Genomic DNA, 15,039 nt, shown 5'->3' with positions numbered 1-15,039 from the left:
TCGGACCCGGCTACACGAGCCCGCATCCTCGGACCCGGCAATACGAGCCAGCATCCTCGGACCCGGCTACACGAGCCCGCATTCTCGGACCCGGCTACACGAGCCCGCATTCTCGGACCCGGCTACACGAGCCCGCATTCTCGGACCCGGCTACACGAGCCCGCATTCTCGGACCCGGCTATAGGGGCCAGCATTCTCGGACCCGGCTACACGAGCCCGCATTCTCGGACCCGGCAATACGAGCCAGCATCCTCGGACCCGGCTACACGAGCCCGCATTCTCGGACCCGGCTACACGAGCCAGCATTCTCGGACCCGGCTACACGAGCCCGCATTCTCGGACCCGGCTACACGAGCCCGCATTCTCGGACCCGGCTACACGAGCCCGCATTCTCGGACCCAGCTACACGAGCCCGCATTCTCGGACCCGGCTATAGGGGCCAGCATTCTCGGACCCGGCTACACGAGCCCGCATTCTCGGACCCGGCAATACGAGCCAGCATCCTCGGACCCGGCTACACGAGCCCGCATTCTCGGACCCGGCTACACGAGCCAGCATTCTCGGACCCGGCTACACGAGCCCGCATTCTCGGACCCGGCTACACGAGCCCGCATTCTCGGACCCGGCTACACGAGCCCGCATTCTCGGACCCGGCTACACGAGCCCGCATTCTCGGACCCGGCTACACGAGCCCGCATTCTCGGACCCGGCTACACGAGCCCGCATTCTCGGACCCGGCTTTTGGGGCCAGCATTCTCGGACCCGGCTACACGAGCCCGCATTCTCGGACCCGGCAATACGAGCCAGCATCCTCGGACCTGGCTACACGAGCCAGCATTCTCGGACCCGGCTACACGAGCCCGCATTCTCGGACCCGGCTACACGAGCCCGCATTCTCGGACCCGGCTACACGAGCCCGCATTCTCGGACCCGGCTATAGGGGCCAGCATTCTCGGACCCGGCTTTCGGGGCCAGCATTCTCGGACCCGGCTACACGAGCCCGCATTCTCAGACCCGGCTACACGAGCCAGCATTCTCGGACCCGGCTACACGAGCCCACATTCTCGGACCCGGCTACACGAGCCCACATTCTCGGACCCGGCTGTATGAGCCAGCATTCTCAGACCCGGCTATAGGGGCCAGCATTCTCGGACCCGGCTATATGAGCCAGCATTCTCGGACCCGGCTATAGGGGCACAGCATTCTCGGGCCCGGTTATCGGGGCCAGCATTCTCAGACCCGGCTATATGAGCCAGCATTCTCGGTCCCGGCTACACGAGCCCGCATTCTATCAGCTCTTCATTGTTCTGCCACATTGAAAGTTACACGTACAGAACTTTATATTCATCATTCATCGGTCCAAATATATAACCAGCCTAACTCTTTCTGCAAATCTCTAGCTGCATCATTTTTCTCTACTGCTCTATTTTATAATCAGTCAATATGAGGAGCTGACATTTGCTTCAAGGATCCAGGTCATGTATGTAAATCAGAAAGAGGGGGCCAAGCACAGACTTTTACAGGACTCGGCAAAACTATTCTTACCCCAGTCGGACATCAAGCACTCAGTTTCTTATTTATTTTTATCCCATAATCTACCTTTGATTCCAGTGGCTTTTGGTTTAATTAGAAATCAGAGTGGAGCCAGGACTGGTGAGGCAGAGGAAGGTGGGAGATGCAAATGTGGCCAGAGTCACCCGAGCAGTGGGTGGGCACTGGCATGAGGAGGAGGCTGCTGAGAGAGGGGACATGGCTACAAAAGAGGGGTTTGTAAACAATGAGAATGTTGAGCAGAACAAGTTGGCTTTAGTCTTATAGCAAAATACTGCAGATGTTGGAAATCCGAAATAACAACAGAAAATGCTGGAAAAACTCAGCAGGTCGGGCAACATCCGTGGAGAGAAATTTGAGTTGACGTTTCGGGTCGAACCCTTCTTCAAAACTGGAAAGAAAAGAAACTGGATCGAAGGCAGGGCTGCGATCAGACAAAAGAAGTGAAAGAAACAAAAGAGCTAGACGAGATGGTAATAGGCTGAGATTAGGTGTAAAGTGTACTGGCAGGGCAAGAGATAAACAAAAGGAAAGGGGGGGGGGGGGGGAAAGGAGTGGAAAAATTACAAGAAAAAATGTGTAATAGGGGCCGAGGTTATGATCTGAAATTGTTGAACTCGATATTGAGTCCAGAAGGCTGCAGAGTGCCTAATCGGAAGATGAGTTGCTGTTCCTCGAGTTTACGTTGCGCTTCCGTGGAACAATACAAGAGGCCAAGGTGGAGAAAGTTATGACTCTTCCATTACTTGTTGCCTGTTAAGTAAACAGTACATCAAATGTGATGACTGGGTGTCATGAGTGCCAATGGAAGATGTCATGAGTATATAAAGGCTTCATACCTACAGATGTTGTTGACCCCAAGGGTTATTAGACATTTCTCACCTGAAGAGAAATCATGTTGGGGAGGGGGGAGGGAGGTAGAAGAGAAAGAGAGGGTAAGTCATTGTCGATGTGTCGGCTTTGTTCAGACAGGTCGGAGTGGAATGGTAGCACAGTGGTTATGTTACTGGGCTAGTAATCCAGAAGCAAGTTCAAATCCCACCACGGCAGCTGGGGAATTTAAACTCAGTGAATTAAATAAATCTGGAATAAAAAGCTGGTGAACATGAAACTACTGGATTGTCGTAAAAACCCATCTGGTTCACTAATGTCCTTTAGAGAAGGAAATCTGCCGTCCTTACCCGGTCTGGCCTGTGTGTGACTCCAGACCCACATCAAAGTGGTCGACTCTCAACTGCCCTCCGAAATGGCCTAGCAAGCCACTCAGTTGTAACAAACCGCTACGAGAAAGATTAAGAAAACCGGAATGACCACCCTTAGGCTCCACTGGCTGGAGTCATACCGAGCACAAAGGAAGATGTTGTGGTGGTTGGAGGTCAATCATAACAGTCCCAGGACATCGCTGCAGGAGTTCCTCAGGGCAGTGTCCTAGGCCCAACCATCTTCAGCTGCTTCATCAATGACCTTCCCTCCACAAGGTCAGAAGTGGGGATGTTCGCTGATGATTGCACAATGATCAGTTCCAATCGCAACTCCTCAGATAATGAAGCAGTCCATGCCCGCGTGCAAGACTTGGACAACATTCAGGCTTGGGCTGACAAGTGGCAAGTAACATTCGCGCCACACAAGTGCCAGGCAATGACTATCTCCAACAAGCAAGAGTCTAACCACCGCCCTTTCACATTCAACAGCATTACCGCCGCCGAATCCCCCACCATCAACATCCTGGGGGTCAGAACCAGAAACTTAACTGGACCAACCACATAAATACCGTGGCTACAAGAGGTCAGAGGCTGTGTATTCGGTGGCAAGTGTCTCACCTCCTGGCTCCCCAAAGCATTTCCACCATCTACAAGGCACAAGTCAGGAGTGTGATGGAATATTCTCCACTTGCTTGGATGAGGGTTTCCTCCGGGTGCTCCGGTTTCCTCCCACGGTCCAAAGATGTGCGGGTTAGGTTGATTGGCTATGATAAATTGACCCTTAGTGTTAGGGGGATTAAATACGTGGGGTTACGGGGATAGGGTGGGATATGTGTTGGTGTAGGGGTTACGGGGATCGGGTGGGATATGTGTTGGTGCAGGCTCGATGGGCCGAAATGGCCTCTATCTGCACTGTGGGGTTTCTGTGATTCTGTGATAACAAAGCAGCCCGCTTGATTGGCACCCCATCCACCACCTTAAACATTCACTCCCTGCACCACCGGCGCACCATGGCTGCAGTGTGTACCATCTACAAGATGCACTGCAGCAACTCACCAAAGCTCCTTCAACAGCACCTCAAGCCCACGACCTCTACCACCTAGAAAGACAAGGGCAGCAGGCACATGGGAACACCATTACCTGCAAGTTCCCCTCCAAGTTACACACCATCCTGACTTAGAAATATATCGGCTTCATCATCCCTGGGTCAAAATCCTGGACTGCACTGCCACCTTCTCAAGGGCAATTAGGGATCACAAGTCAGAGTTCAAGGAGAATAGGGAGTAAAACTCCCAGCCAGGAGTTACAGATCACATACAAGATAACAGACAACCCCAAAATGTACAACAACCCGTTGGTTAATGCCTCAAAGGAAGGAGGGCCCAGTAAATGGATAGTTCCTTTTGCCACAGAAGTATAATGTGACACAACAAACACATCGAGAGGCTGGAACCACGCAGCAAGCTTCAGAAAACTGCACATTAGCCCCAGTGCTCCAAGATGTGGAGTCTCACGTTCAGAGACCTAATATGTTAGGAGTGCCTAATTTTTTGCTACTCAAAAGGACCCTGCCTCAACTGTGGTCCGATGTAAAGATAGAGTCGGCGGGATCCATGACCAGATCTGCAAAACGGAATAAGTATATGCTCAAGTTCACATGCTTTTCACCAAATGGGCACATGTTTCCTGACATCCAAAGATACCACAGAGATTACCAATATCCTGCTGATCAATCACATCAATCAGGTGGGGCTCACCCATGTATAGAAACTGATACGGATGATAAAGATTTAGTATACCAGAGGTAAAATTGCATCTTCACGCAGCACAACACCCGCTGTCCTCCGGACAGGTAGCGTGCAATAGTCGCACGCTGGTCAGTCTGCTCAAGAAATACAGATGTTCCAGCGGGAAAGATTGGGATTTTACACTGCCTCCGATATTAATGGTTATCCCAAAAATTCCATCAGAGTAACTCCATTGAAGATGATGGTAGGTAGACAAATGACATTAAAATACACACCCAAGCTCGTCACGGGTGAATGAAGGCTTATGTTTTGCTGACCACAAAGTGCTTAGAATGAAATCCTTATATTTAGCCCTGCACTGTCTTCCCCTTCCCTCCCTCCGCTGCAATTATGGCCAGACAAAATGAAAGGAATCCTCACAAATAGCCCCAAAGACCCGGTTCTTATCGGTGTTGTCTGAGCAGAATAAATCATTTTGCAGCTACCCGACTTTTTCCTCAAGCAGTTAAGGCATTGCTCATGATATCTGCCAGTGTGAAGCACCGTCACCAAATAAGGGAATCCTGGCAATAAACAGATCACAAAAACTGCTTTAAATTAAGTTAACAATTTGTTTTGTGACTCAAATGTAAAAAAGTACTGTCTGGCACAAAAGTCAGTTGAGGGAGTTGGAGGTAGAAAGAAATGATCAGGAGAGAATGTCTGGGACAGGTTACAGGACTTCAGATTTACAACCTCCGTCAGCCACAGATAGGTAGATAATTCAGTAAATCACATGTATGCAAGTTAATATCCTCACAATAAAAGCAAGCTTAGTGTGACCAAGAGACATCAGAAGCAAGGACAAGAGCAGATAGATTAATTGCCCCAACAAGCCCAACCACCTCAGGAGGAGGCAAGAGGACCAACAGTGGTGCACTGATTCAGAAGGACCAGGTCGTTTAAACTCCTGGAATCATTAGTGAAACTGTGAGCTGATCAGCAATAAACTGAACTAACTAGGCTTTAATATATCCAACAGGCTTGCTATTCAAAGTTGTTCAATGTTTCAGCTGTATGAAGAATCTAGTCCAAACAAATTTGATAATTTGTGTCACAGTACTGACTTGTACTATGCAGAGCCCAGCAGTAGAGTTGCTGTGTATTATTTGAGCTACCTTCATAGCCTCAAATACTCAGTACTTTGTGTAATCATTCTTTAAGATTAATATGCTACTAATTGTAACGTTCTAAGTGCACTAATAAAGAAACGTGAGTTCATGATTGCATGGTCTGACATCCTCTGTTGACCGTACTAAGTCAGAGGCTGGTGGTGTACAGGTCAATATGTGAACCATCTCCAGGACCATTTGGATTAGCCAAATTCAGACATCAAGTACTTCCATTGATAGAGAATGGTGAATTACCACATCGTTCCTGATGAGGAGTTAAGATGAAGGGGTTAAGGATGAGTCAGGTGCCCTTTGATCAATACCACTTACAAGGTGTATTATGATACCAAACCCAGCGTTCTTGGAACTTTCTCCATGCACGATTTTCTTCTATTGTTACCACTTCCTGTAGCAAAGCATTCCACGCTCCAACAACCCTCTGTGGGAAGCTATTTCTCCTAACCTCGATCCTCACTCTCTCAATGTTAAATCAATGACCTCTCCAAGTCAATGGCTCACATTGTCTTGTGCACATTTATTCCTGGATTCCATGCCGACGCTTGGAGAAAGTAAGTGGCAAGCCACAGGTATGAAACTCACCGACGACAACATGCTCAGCCAAGAAGTTACCCAATCTGCCTTTGGTCTACCCAATATATCACACTGACCAGCCAATTCAATACTTTTTAAGTATAGTCATGGCTGCACAGACAAATGCCGCAGCCGATTTGTGTACAAGAAATGAATGGTCAGTTAATCTGTTTTGACAGTGTTGATTGGGGGATGAATGTTGGCCAGGACACATCAAGAACTCCCTATTATTCCAATAGCGCCATGGGATCTTTAACATCCACCTGAACAGGCAGATGGGGCCTCATTGAAAAGACAGCACCTGACACTGCAGCACCCACTCAATGCTACACTGGTTGTTCTGGTTTAAAATGGAGGTTGTGCTCTTCACAGGAAATCACAGAAACCCCACAGTGCAGATAGAGGCCATTTCGGCCCATCGAGCCTGCACCGACACATATCCCACCCTATCCCCGTAACCCCACGTATTTAATCCCCCTAACACTAAGGGTCAATTTATCATAGCCAATCAACCTAACTCGCACATCTTTGGACTGTGGGAGGAAACCGGAGCACCCGGAGGAAACCCACGCAAACACGGGGAGAATGTGCAAACTCCACACAGACAGTCGCCCGAGGCCGGATTCGAACCCGGGTCCCTGGCGCTGTGAGGCAACAGTGCTAACCACTATGCCACCGTGCTACTCTTCACTGAATACAAAATGGAAATGGGCGGCAAGAAAGGGGAAATTTCTCTTAAATCAAGAAATAACTAGGAGAGCTTCCTTGTTGGCCAAAGCCAAACACTGGCATGTTTGAAGTGATAATGAATGTAGACATGGGTGGGCATGAGAGACAGAGGGAGATAATGCAAAGGACGCTTACAAGCCATTCTCCGTCAAGATATGAAGAATGGACCTTTCATACGTTTGATTTTCAAAAGAAGTAGCTATACATTAAAAGACTACTGCTCTCCCTCCCCTTGTCAAATACCCTCACCTTTGACTTTCATTTCTTTTTCAATTCTTGCACTGAATCTAAATATAGCATTTGCACCCAGGATGCTTGAACCATCCAGAAATACTCATTGCACAATATGGGTAGCAGCTGTTGTACCATTGTAACCCTTTTAAACTTTATCCAGCCCATCAATATAAAAATGTTAAAATAGTGCACAGTATAACGTCTAAAATGAGTCTAACTAACTATATACAATATCATGGTTAACCCCAATTTAGAGCAAACTCCCATCTCAACCTCCCTCTGCTCATGCACACACACTACAATTCACAGAAGGACAGCACACTCAGACGTACCAGTGCACGTGATGCTGGAGATCAAAGATAACGCCGAGCGTCTCCACTACTAACTGTTTCCTTACACCTCTCTCCCCTCCAACAAGTTTGAGGAGCTCATGGACTTCTTTATCACCAAGTTGGAGACCATCCGTTCAGCTGCCACTGCTGCTTTCCCCACGTCCCATTAGCCACCAAGCTAAACATCCCTCCAAAGCTCCCCCTGCCCCAGGCCTGAACCCGTGGGCTTTCTCTCCCATCTCGCCTCATGCCCTCTCCAAGTACATCTCGTCCTGCTTCCATGACCCTATTCCCACTAAACTGCAGACCATCCAACTTCCTTTCCCATTTTTCTGCTCCAGCTTCCAATTATTTCCCCTCTAAATTTTCACTAAACTCTGCTTTTATTTTGATCTGTACTTGCCTTTAAAAAAGTGCTGCAAAATTACTAATTTGCTTTATTTAAATTAAATAAAAACAAATATGCCAAGGAGCTACAATCATCTCTTGGTATCACCTCTTCCCATCTGTGGGCTATTTGTGTCCTTCGTCCATCGACAGCCTTTACCCTCCTTGTATCCATGCAGCATTAAAGAGCTCACCTACATTCCCTTTTCAATTTGGACATGGGGTCCCTACTCTTATCCGATGCTGACTGACCTGTGTTTTTCCAACACTTATTTCAGATTTACTCGCCTATCCCACCTCCAGTAACTCTGCACTAAATACTCACATATGGGGAGTACAACTCCCCCGTTTCTGTAATCCCACCCGGCATTTTCAGTTCCGACAGCGGCAACTTGCAACAATCCGATGACTGATCTGTATTAAAAGAAAGTATTACAATTAAAAGAGAGGTCATGCAGTAACTTTAGTAAGATTTTCAAAAGAAAAATCAACAAACTGTGCAATAATCTTGTTGATAATCAAAGTACTGCCCAATAGAAAACTGGGATGTGTTTTCCACTGCATATTTCTTACACACTCTTATGGGTGGCTCCTTCGATCTGCTGTACTATGACAATAACCAAACAGAGCAGGAAAATCTTAGAAATTACAGAACCGAAGGAGTCTATTTAGCCCACTGTGCCTATGCCACAGCCACCTCCAACTACAGCAGTCTCCTGGAAATTTGCTCGATTCCCAGTCACTCCTGAATTGGCCACAAATTTTCCTTTCACCTCTGCCAGAACCAAGCGTGCCAGGGGATGGGTCAGTGGTGTGCATAGTTGGGCCATGTCTGATTGGGGCAGGCTAGATGGTCTTTCCCCCACCTTTTCATTGGGTCATGTGTTTTCAAATACTTAACTAAATTGCTTTTTAAGTGAGGTTGTTTGTCTCACTTATCCTTCCATTCTACTCCAATACCTCTACTCCATCTGCAAGGCATCACCCTTGCATGGTTCAATTCCTACCTACCTGAAGATAGCCGATGTAACTCGCGCAATGGCCGCTCTCCCCATGGCCGCTCTCCCCTGCCTCACACCATCACTTCTGGAGTCTCCCAAGGGTCTATCTTTGACCTCCCCTCTTGCTGTTCATCTTTCCCTTCACACTAATCACAACCCCCCTTTCTATCTTCATTATCCAAATACCTTGATAGACACCCCTCCACCCTCCAGAAGTTGCAAATCTTGGAGACTTTTACTTAAATGGTCAAAAATATTGCATTTTCCCATCCAAACTTGAATTAAAATTGGACTGGGTGGGATACTGGGCTGTTGGGCAGCGTGGCGGTGGAAGTAGTTCAAAGTGGTGGGAGGGTAATCTTACTAGCAACAGAATTACTGATTAGAAAAGCCATTTGGCCCATCTTAAATCACCCATCCAGAAGGACCCTACAGGTTCCCCTCCATTTCAGCATCTAATTGTTTTTGAAATGATTCCAGGATTTTCGCCTCCATGAGTCTACCTGGAAGTCCATGTCGATCACTGAGAAGAACTTTCTAATATCAGTCTTAAATTTACCTTTTTACTAGTTTTAACTAATCCCCTTGTCCTACTCTCACAATTTAAAGTAATATTCCAGAATTATCTTTTCCATTCCCTTGCCTATTTTATCTAGCTCCAAGATCACCTCTCCGACACCTCCTTCCCAAGCTTAAAAGCCCAAGTCTTTCCCTCAACTCGATTATCTGATAAAAGGCCTTGTGAATCTTCCCTACACTGCCTCTAGCAGCTGAATGTCTCCTTTGCTTCTCAGTGACCGGAACGCGGCAGAGAACTCAAGGTACAGTTTGACCAAGACTTCTTTCAACCTGGACTCTATTGTTTTGGTCCTGTAATCAACATTCCACTGGCTTTGTTGATTGCTGTTCTGCTCGGTTTAATGTGCTGAAAGTCGTGTTCAATACGTTTCCAATACGCAACTTCATTTTTAGCTATTTCAACACCACTGAAGGTAGCAAATATAACCCTGCTGTTCAAGAAAGGAGGGAGAGAGAAAACAGGGAACTATGGGCCAGTTAGCCCGACATCAGTAGTAGGGAAAATGCTACAATCCATTATTAGGGGCATGGTAACAGGGCACGAGGAAAATAATATGATTAGGCAGGGTCAGCAAGGATTTATGAAAGGGAAGCAGTGTTTAACAAATGTGTTCAAGATTTTTTTTGAGGATGTAACTAGTAGGGTGGATAAGGGGGAACCATTAGTGTATTTGGATTTTCAGAAGGCATTCGATAAGATGCCACATAAGAGGCTATTAAACAAAATTAGGGCTCATGGGATTGGGGGTAATATACTAGCATGGATAGAGGATTGATTAACGGACAGAAAATGGAGTAGGAATAAAGGGGTCATTTTTGGGTCGGCAGGCTGTAACTAGTGGGGTGCCGCAAGGATCAGTGCTTGGGCCTCAGCTATTTATATCAATGACTTAGATGAGGGGACCGAGTGTAATATATCCAAGTTTGCTGATGATACAAAGCTGGGTAGGAAAGTAAGCTGTGATGAAGAGGTTGCAAAGGGATATAGATAGTTTCAGAGGGTGGGCAAAAACGTGGCAGATGGAATATAATGTGAAGAAATGTGAAGTTATCCACTTTGGTAGGGAAAATAGAAAAGCAGAATTTTTTTTGAAAAGGAGATTGGGAAATGTTGGTATTCAGAGGGACCTGGGGGTCCTTGTACACGAATCACTGAAAGTTAACATGCAGGTACAGCAAGCAATTAGGAAAGCAAATGGTATGTTGGCCTTTATTACAAGAGGATTGGAGTATAAGAGTAAAGACGTCTTACTGCAATTATATAGGGCCCTGGTGAGACCACACCTGGAGTATTGTGTCCAGTTTTAGTCTCCTTACCAAAGGAAGGATATACTTACCATAGAGGGAGTGCAACAAAGGTTTACGAGACTGATTCCTGGGATGCGGAGATTGTCCTATGAGGAGAGATTGAGTAGATTAGGCCTATATTCTCTAGAGTTTAGAAGAATGAGAGGGGATCACATTGAAACATACAAAATTCTTACAGGGCTTGACAGGGTAGATGCAGGGAGGATGTTTCCCCTGGCTGGGGAGTCTCGAACCAGGGGTCACAGTCTCAGAATAAGGGGTCGGCCATTTAGGACTGAAATGAGGAAAATTTTCTTCACTCAAAAAATTATGAATCTTTGGAATTCTCTACCTCAGAGTGCTGTGGATGCTCAGTCGTTGAGTATATTCAAGACAGAGAGCAATAGATTTTTGGATATTAAGGGAAACAAGGGATATGGGGATAGTTCAGGAAGGTGCAGTTGAGGTCGAAGATCAGCCGTGATCTTATTGAATGGCGGAGCAGACTTGAGGGGCCGTATGGCCGACTCCTGCTCCTATTTCTTATGTTCTTATATATGGAGATAGTGTGTAGCCCACTTTTTCTTTTATCCAGTTCATTTTATGTCAGCTGCCTCCTCAGGTTCCACCACCAAACCCGATGATCTGAAAATGTGGTTAAATTTCCAAATCCAAATCATTGATGTAAATTAGGATCAGTGGCATCACCAGAATGAGCAGCTAATCTCAGCTGTACTGTTGGATGAGTTCACTTTGTACACAGAAAACACACACCAGAATCATCCTTAGGCTTTTGTGAAAAAGCTCTTTGCAACTGTTTTCACAACAGCACAGACATCACCCTGGGAGGTTTGTTCCAGCCATGACACTCGGCAGGTTCCTTTCACTGTAGATTACCTGGGAAACTCACCGCTTCATGTTATACACTTGGAATGTAATTGCCAATCTAATTCACAATTATGCGGCACCTATATTTAAATTGGCTGTGAGGATAGGTTATTTGATCATCTTCAAACAGCTGGGACTATTTAGAAACTGCAGCATGGTTTCTGCAAAAGGAGGTGCTGCCTCACTAATGTAACTGAATTTTTTGAGGTTACCAAGTTGATGGATAATGGAAGCCCTGTTGATCAAATGTATCGAGACTTTCTAAAAAAAAACTTTCGATAAAGTACAGCACAAAGGTTGCGTCTTGTGGGATTGGCGGGCAGATATTAGGCAGAATAAAGAATTGGTGGCATTGTAGACAGAAGATAGTTATTAATGATTGTGGCTCTGCATGGCGGCCAGACACCAACGTCAGGACCATTGCGTTTGACCATAATCATCAACGATGTGTCAGAGAGAGCCCGCAACTATTGAAGCCAAGCTGACATTGCTCTGCAACATCCAGTTAGAATCAGAACACCATTACAATCCAATATCCTGCATTTCTAATTCGTAGGCAATCCAAATTGGAAAAAATGGAAAATTATGCTTGTGAATTTTGCAATCAAAGCAATGCAGTGTAAAGCCCCAACCAATCACCCCCTCGGAAACTGACGATATCAAGCTCTCCAAAATGCCCGTCAAAAAATTCCAGAAGGTTAAATCTGTCAGTCTGTCTGTCTCTCCCCCCACACCGTCGCACTCCCCCCCCCAATCTCTCTCTTCCCCCCCACCCCCCGTCCCACCTCTCTCTCTCTCTCTCTCTCTCCCTCGTCTCTCTCTCTCCCTCCATCTCCTCCCCTCGTCTCTCTCTCCTCCCCCCGTCTCCCTCCATCTCCTCCCCCCGTCCCCGTCTCTCTCCCTCCCTCTCTCCTCCCCCCGTCTCCCTCCATCTCCTCCCCCCGTCCCTCTCCCTCTCTCCTCCCCCCGTCCCCGTCCCCCTGCCTCTCCTCCCCTCGTCCCCCTGCCTCTCCTCTCCTCTCCTCCCCCCGTCCCCCTGCCTCTCCTCTCCTCTCCTCCCCCCGTCCCCCTGCCTCTCCTCTCCTCCCCCCGTCCCCCTGCCTCTCCTCTCCTCCCCCCGTCCCCGTCCCCCTGCCTCGCCGTCCCCCTGCCTCGCCTCTCCGCCCCCCCGTCCCGCCTCTCCGCCCCCCGTCCCCCTGCCTCGCCTCGCCTCCCCCCGTCTCACCTCCCCCGTCCCCCTGCCTCGCCTCCCCCCGTCCCCTGCCTCGCCTCTCTTCCCCCCGTCCCCCTGCCTCGCCTCTCTTCCCCCCGTCCCCCTGCCTCGCCTCTCTTCCCCCTGCCTCGCCTCCCCCCGTCCCCCTGCCTCGCCTCTCTTCCCCCCGTCCCCCTGCCTCGCCTCTCTTCCCCCGTCCCCCTGCCTCGCCTCCCCCCGTCCCCCTGCCTCGCCTCTTCCCCCCGTCCCCGTCCCCCTGCCTCGCCTCTCTTCCCCCCCCCGTCCCCGTCCCCCTGCCTCGCCTCTCTTCCCCCCCGTCCCCGTCCCCCTGCCTCGCCTCTCTTCCCCCCGTCCCCGTCCCCCTGCCTCGCCTCTCTTCCCCCCCCCGTCCCCGTCCCCCTGCCTCGCCTCTCTTCCCCCCCCCGTCCCGCCTCGCCTCTCTTCCCCCCCCCCGTCCCCGTCCCCCTGCCTCGCCTCTCTTCCCCCGTCCCCCTGCCTCGCCTCCCCCCGTCCCCCTGCCTCGCCTCTCTTCCCCCGTCCCCTGCCTCGCCTCCCCCCGTCCCCCTGCCTCGCCTCTCTTCCCCCCGTCCCCGTCCCCCTGCCTCGCCTCTCTTCCCCCCCCGTCCCCGTCCCCCTGCCTCGCCTCTCTTCCCCCCCGTCCCCGTCCCCCTGCCTCGCCTCTCTTCCCCCCCCGTCCCCGTCCCCCTGCCTCGCCTCTCTTCCCCCCCGTCCCCGTCCCCCTGCCTCGCCTCTCTTCCCCCCGTCCCCGTCCCCCTGCCTCGCCTCTCTTCCCCCCCCGTCCCCCTGCCTCGCCTCTCTTCCCCACGTCCCCGTCCCCCTGCCTCGCCTCTCTTCCCCACGTCCCCGTCCCCCTGCCTCGCCTCTCTTTCCCCCCCCCGTCCCCGTGCCTCGCCTCTCTTCCCCCCCCCCGTCCCCGTCCCCCTGCCTCGCCTCTCTTCCCCCCCCCCCCCCGTCCCCATCCCCCTGCCTCGCCTCTCTTCCCCCCGTCCCCCTGCCTCGCCTCCCCCCGTCCCCCTGCCTCTCTCACCTCCACCCCCCCCCCCCCGCCTCTCTCACCTCCTTCCCCCCCCCCCCGGTCGCTCTTCCCCCCCCACCCCGTCTCTCTCCCTCCCCCCCCTCTCTCTCCCTCCCCCCCCCCTCCGTCTCTCTCTCTCCCTCCCCCCCCCCTCGTCTCTCTCCTCCCCCCCGTCTCTCTCCCTCCCCCGTCTCTCTCCCTCCCCCCCCACCCCGTCTCTCTCCCTCCCCCCCCACCCCGTCTCTCTCCCTCCCTCCCCCCCCCTCCCCTCTCCCCCCCCCTCCCTCCCTCCCCCCCCGGTTTCTCTCCCTACCCCCCCTTCTCTCTCCCTCCCCCCCCCCGTCTCTCTCCCTCCCCCTTCTCTCTCCCTCCCCCCCCCCCCCGTCTCTCCCCCCCCCCCCCACCGTCTCTCTCCCTCCCCCCCATCTCTCTCCCTCCCCCCCCCCCCCCAGGTCTCTCTCTCTCTCTCTCTTTCCCCCCCAGGTCTCTCTCTTTCCCCCCCACCCCCAGGTCTCTCTCTCTCCCCCCCCCTCCCCAGGTCTCTCTCTCTTCCCCCCCCCCCCCCCAGGTCTCTCTCTCTCTCTCTCTCTCTCTTTCCCCCCCAGGTCTCTCTCTCTCTCTCTCTTTCCCCCCCAGGTCTCTCTCTTTCCCCCCCCCCTGCCAGGTCTCTCTCTTTCCCCCCCCCCCAGGTCTCTCTCTTTCCCCCCCCCCCCAGGTCTCTCTCTTCCCCCCCACCCCCAGGTCTCTCTCTCTCCCCCCCCCCCCCCCCCAGGTCTCTCTCTCTCTCTCTCTTTCCCCCCCAGGTCTCTCTCTCTCTCTCTCTTTCCTCCCCAGGTCTCTCTCTCTCTCTCTTTCCTCCCCAGGTCTCTCTCTCTCCCCCCCCCCAGGTCTCTCTCTCTACCCCCCCCGGGTCTCTCTCTCTCTCTTTCCCCCCCAGGTCTCTCTCTTTCCCCCCCCCCCCCCAGGTCTCTCTCTTCCCCCCCCCCCCAGGTCTCTCTCTTCCCCCCCCCCCCCAGGTCTCTCTCTTTCCCCCCCCCCCCAGGTCTCTCTCTTCCCCCCCCCCCCAGGTCTCTCTCTTCCCCCCCCCCCCCCCAGGTCTCTCTCTTTCCC

At 51.2% G+C, this 15,039-nt stretch overlaps 1 protein-coding gene across 1 annotated transcript in view; it reads right to left on the bottom strand.

Moving 5' to 3' along the window:
• Nucleotides 1-10,920, bottom strand: part of slc38a12 (solute carrier family 38 member 12) — a 303,056-nt gene extending 292,136 nt beyond the window's left edge. The window contains exons 1-2 of the mRNA XM_085963226.1: nt 10,843-10,920; nt 8,251-8,339 (exon numbers count right to left, since the gene is read on the bottom strand). Of these exons, the coding sequence (XP_085819352.1) occupies nt 8,251-8,295 (45 nt within the window). The 5' untranslated portion in view covers nt 8,296-8,339; nt 10,843-10,920. The remainder of the gene's footprint in view (nt 1-8,250; nt 8,340-10,842) is intronic.
• Nucleotides 10,921-15,039: the final 4,119 nt, after the last annotated feature.

Source organism: Somniosus microcephalus, chromosome 21, assembly GCF_052327205.1.
Source record: "Somniosus microcephalus isolate GS21.2 chromosome 21, FLI_Smic_1.0, whole genome shotgun sequence".
NCBI lineage: Eukaryota > Metazoa > Chordata > Chondrichthyes > Squaliformes > Somniosidae > Somniosus > Somniosus microcephalus.
This window is presented reverse-complemented; position numbering and strand designations above follow the sequence as displayed.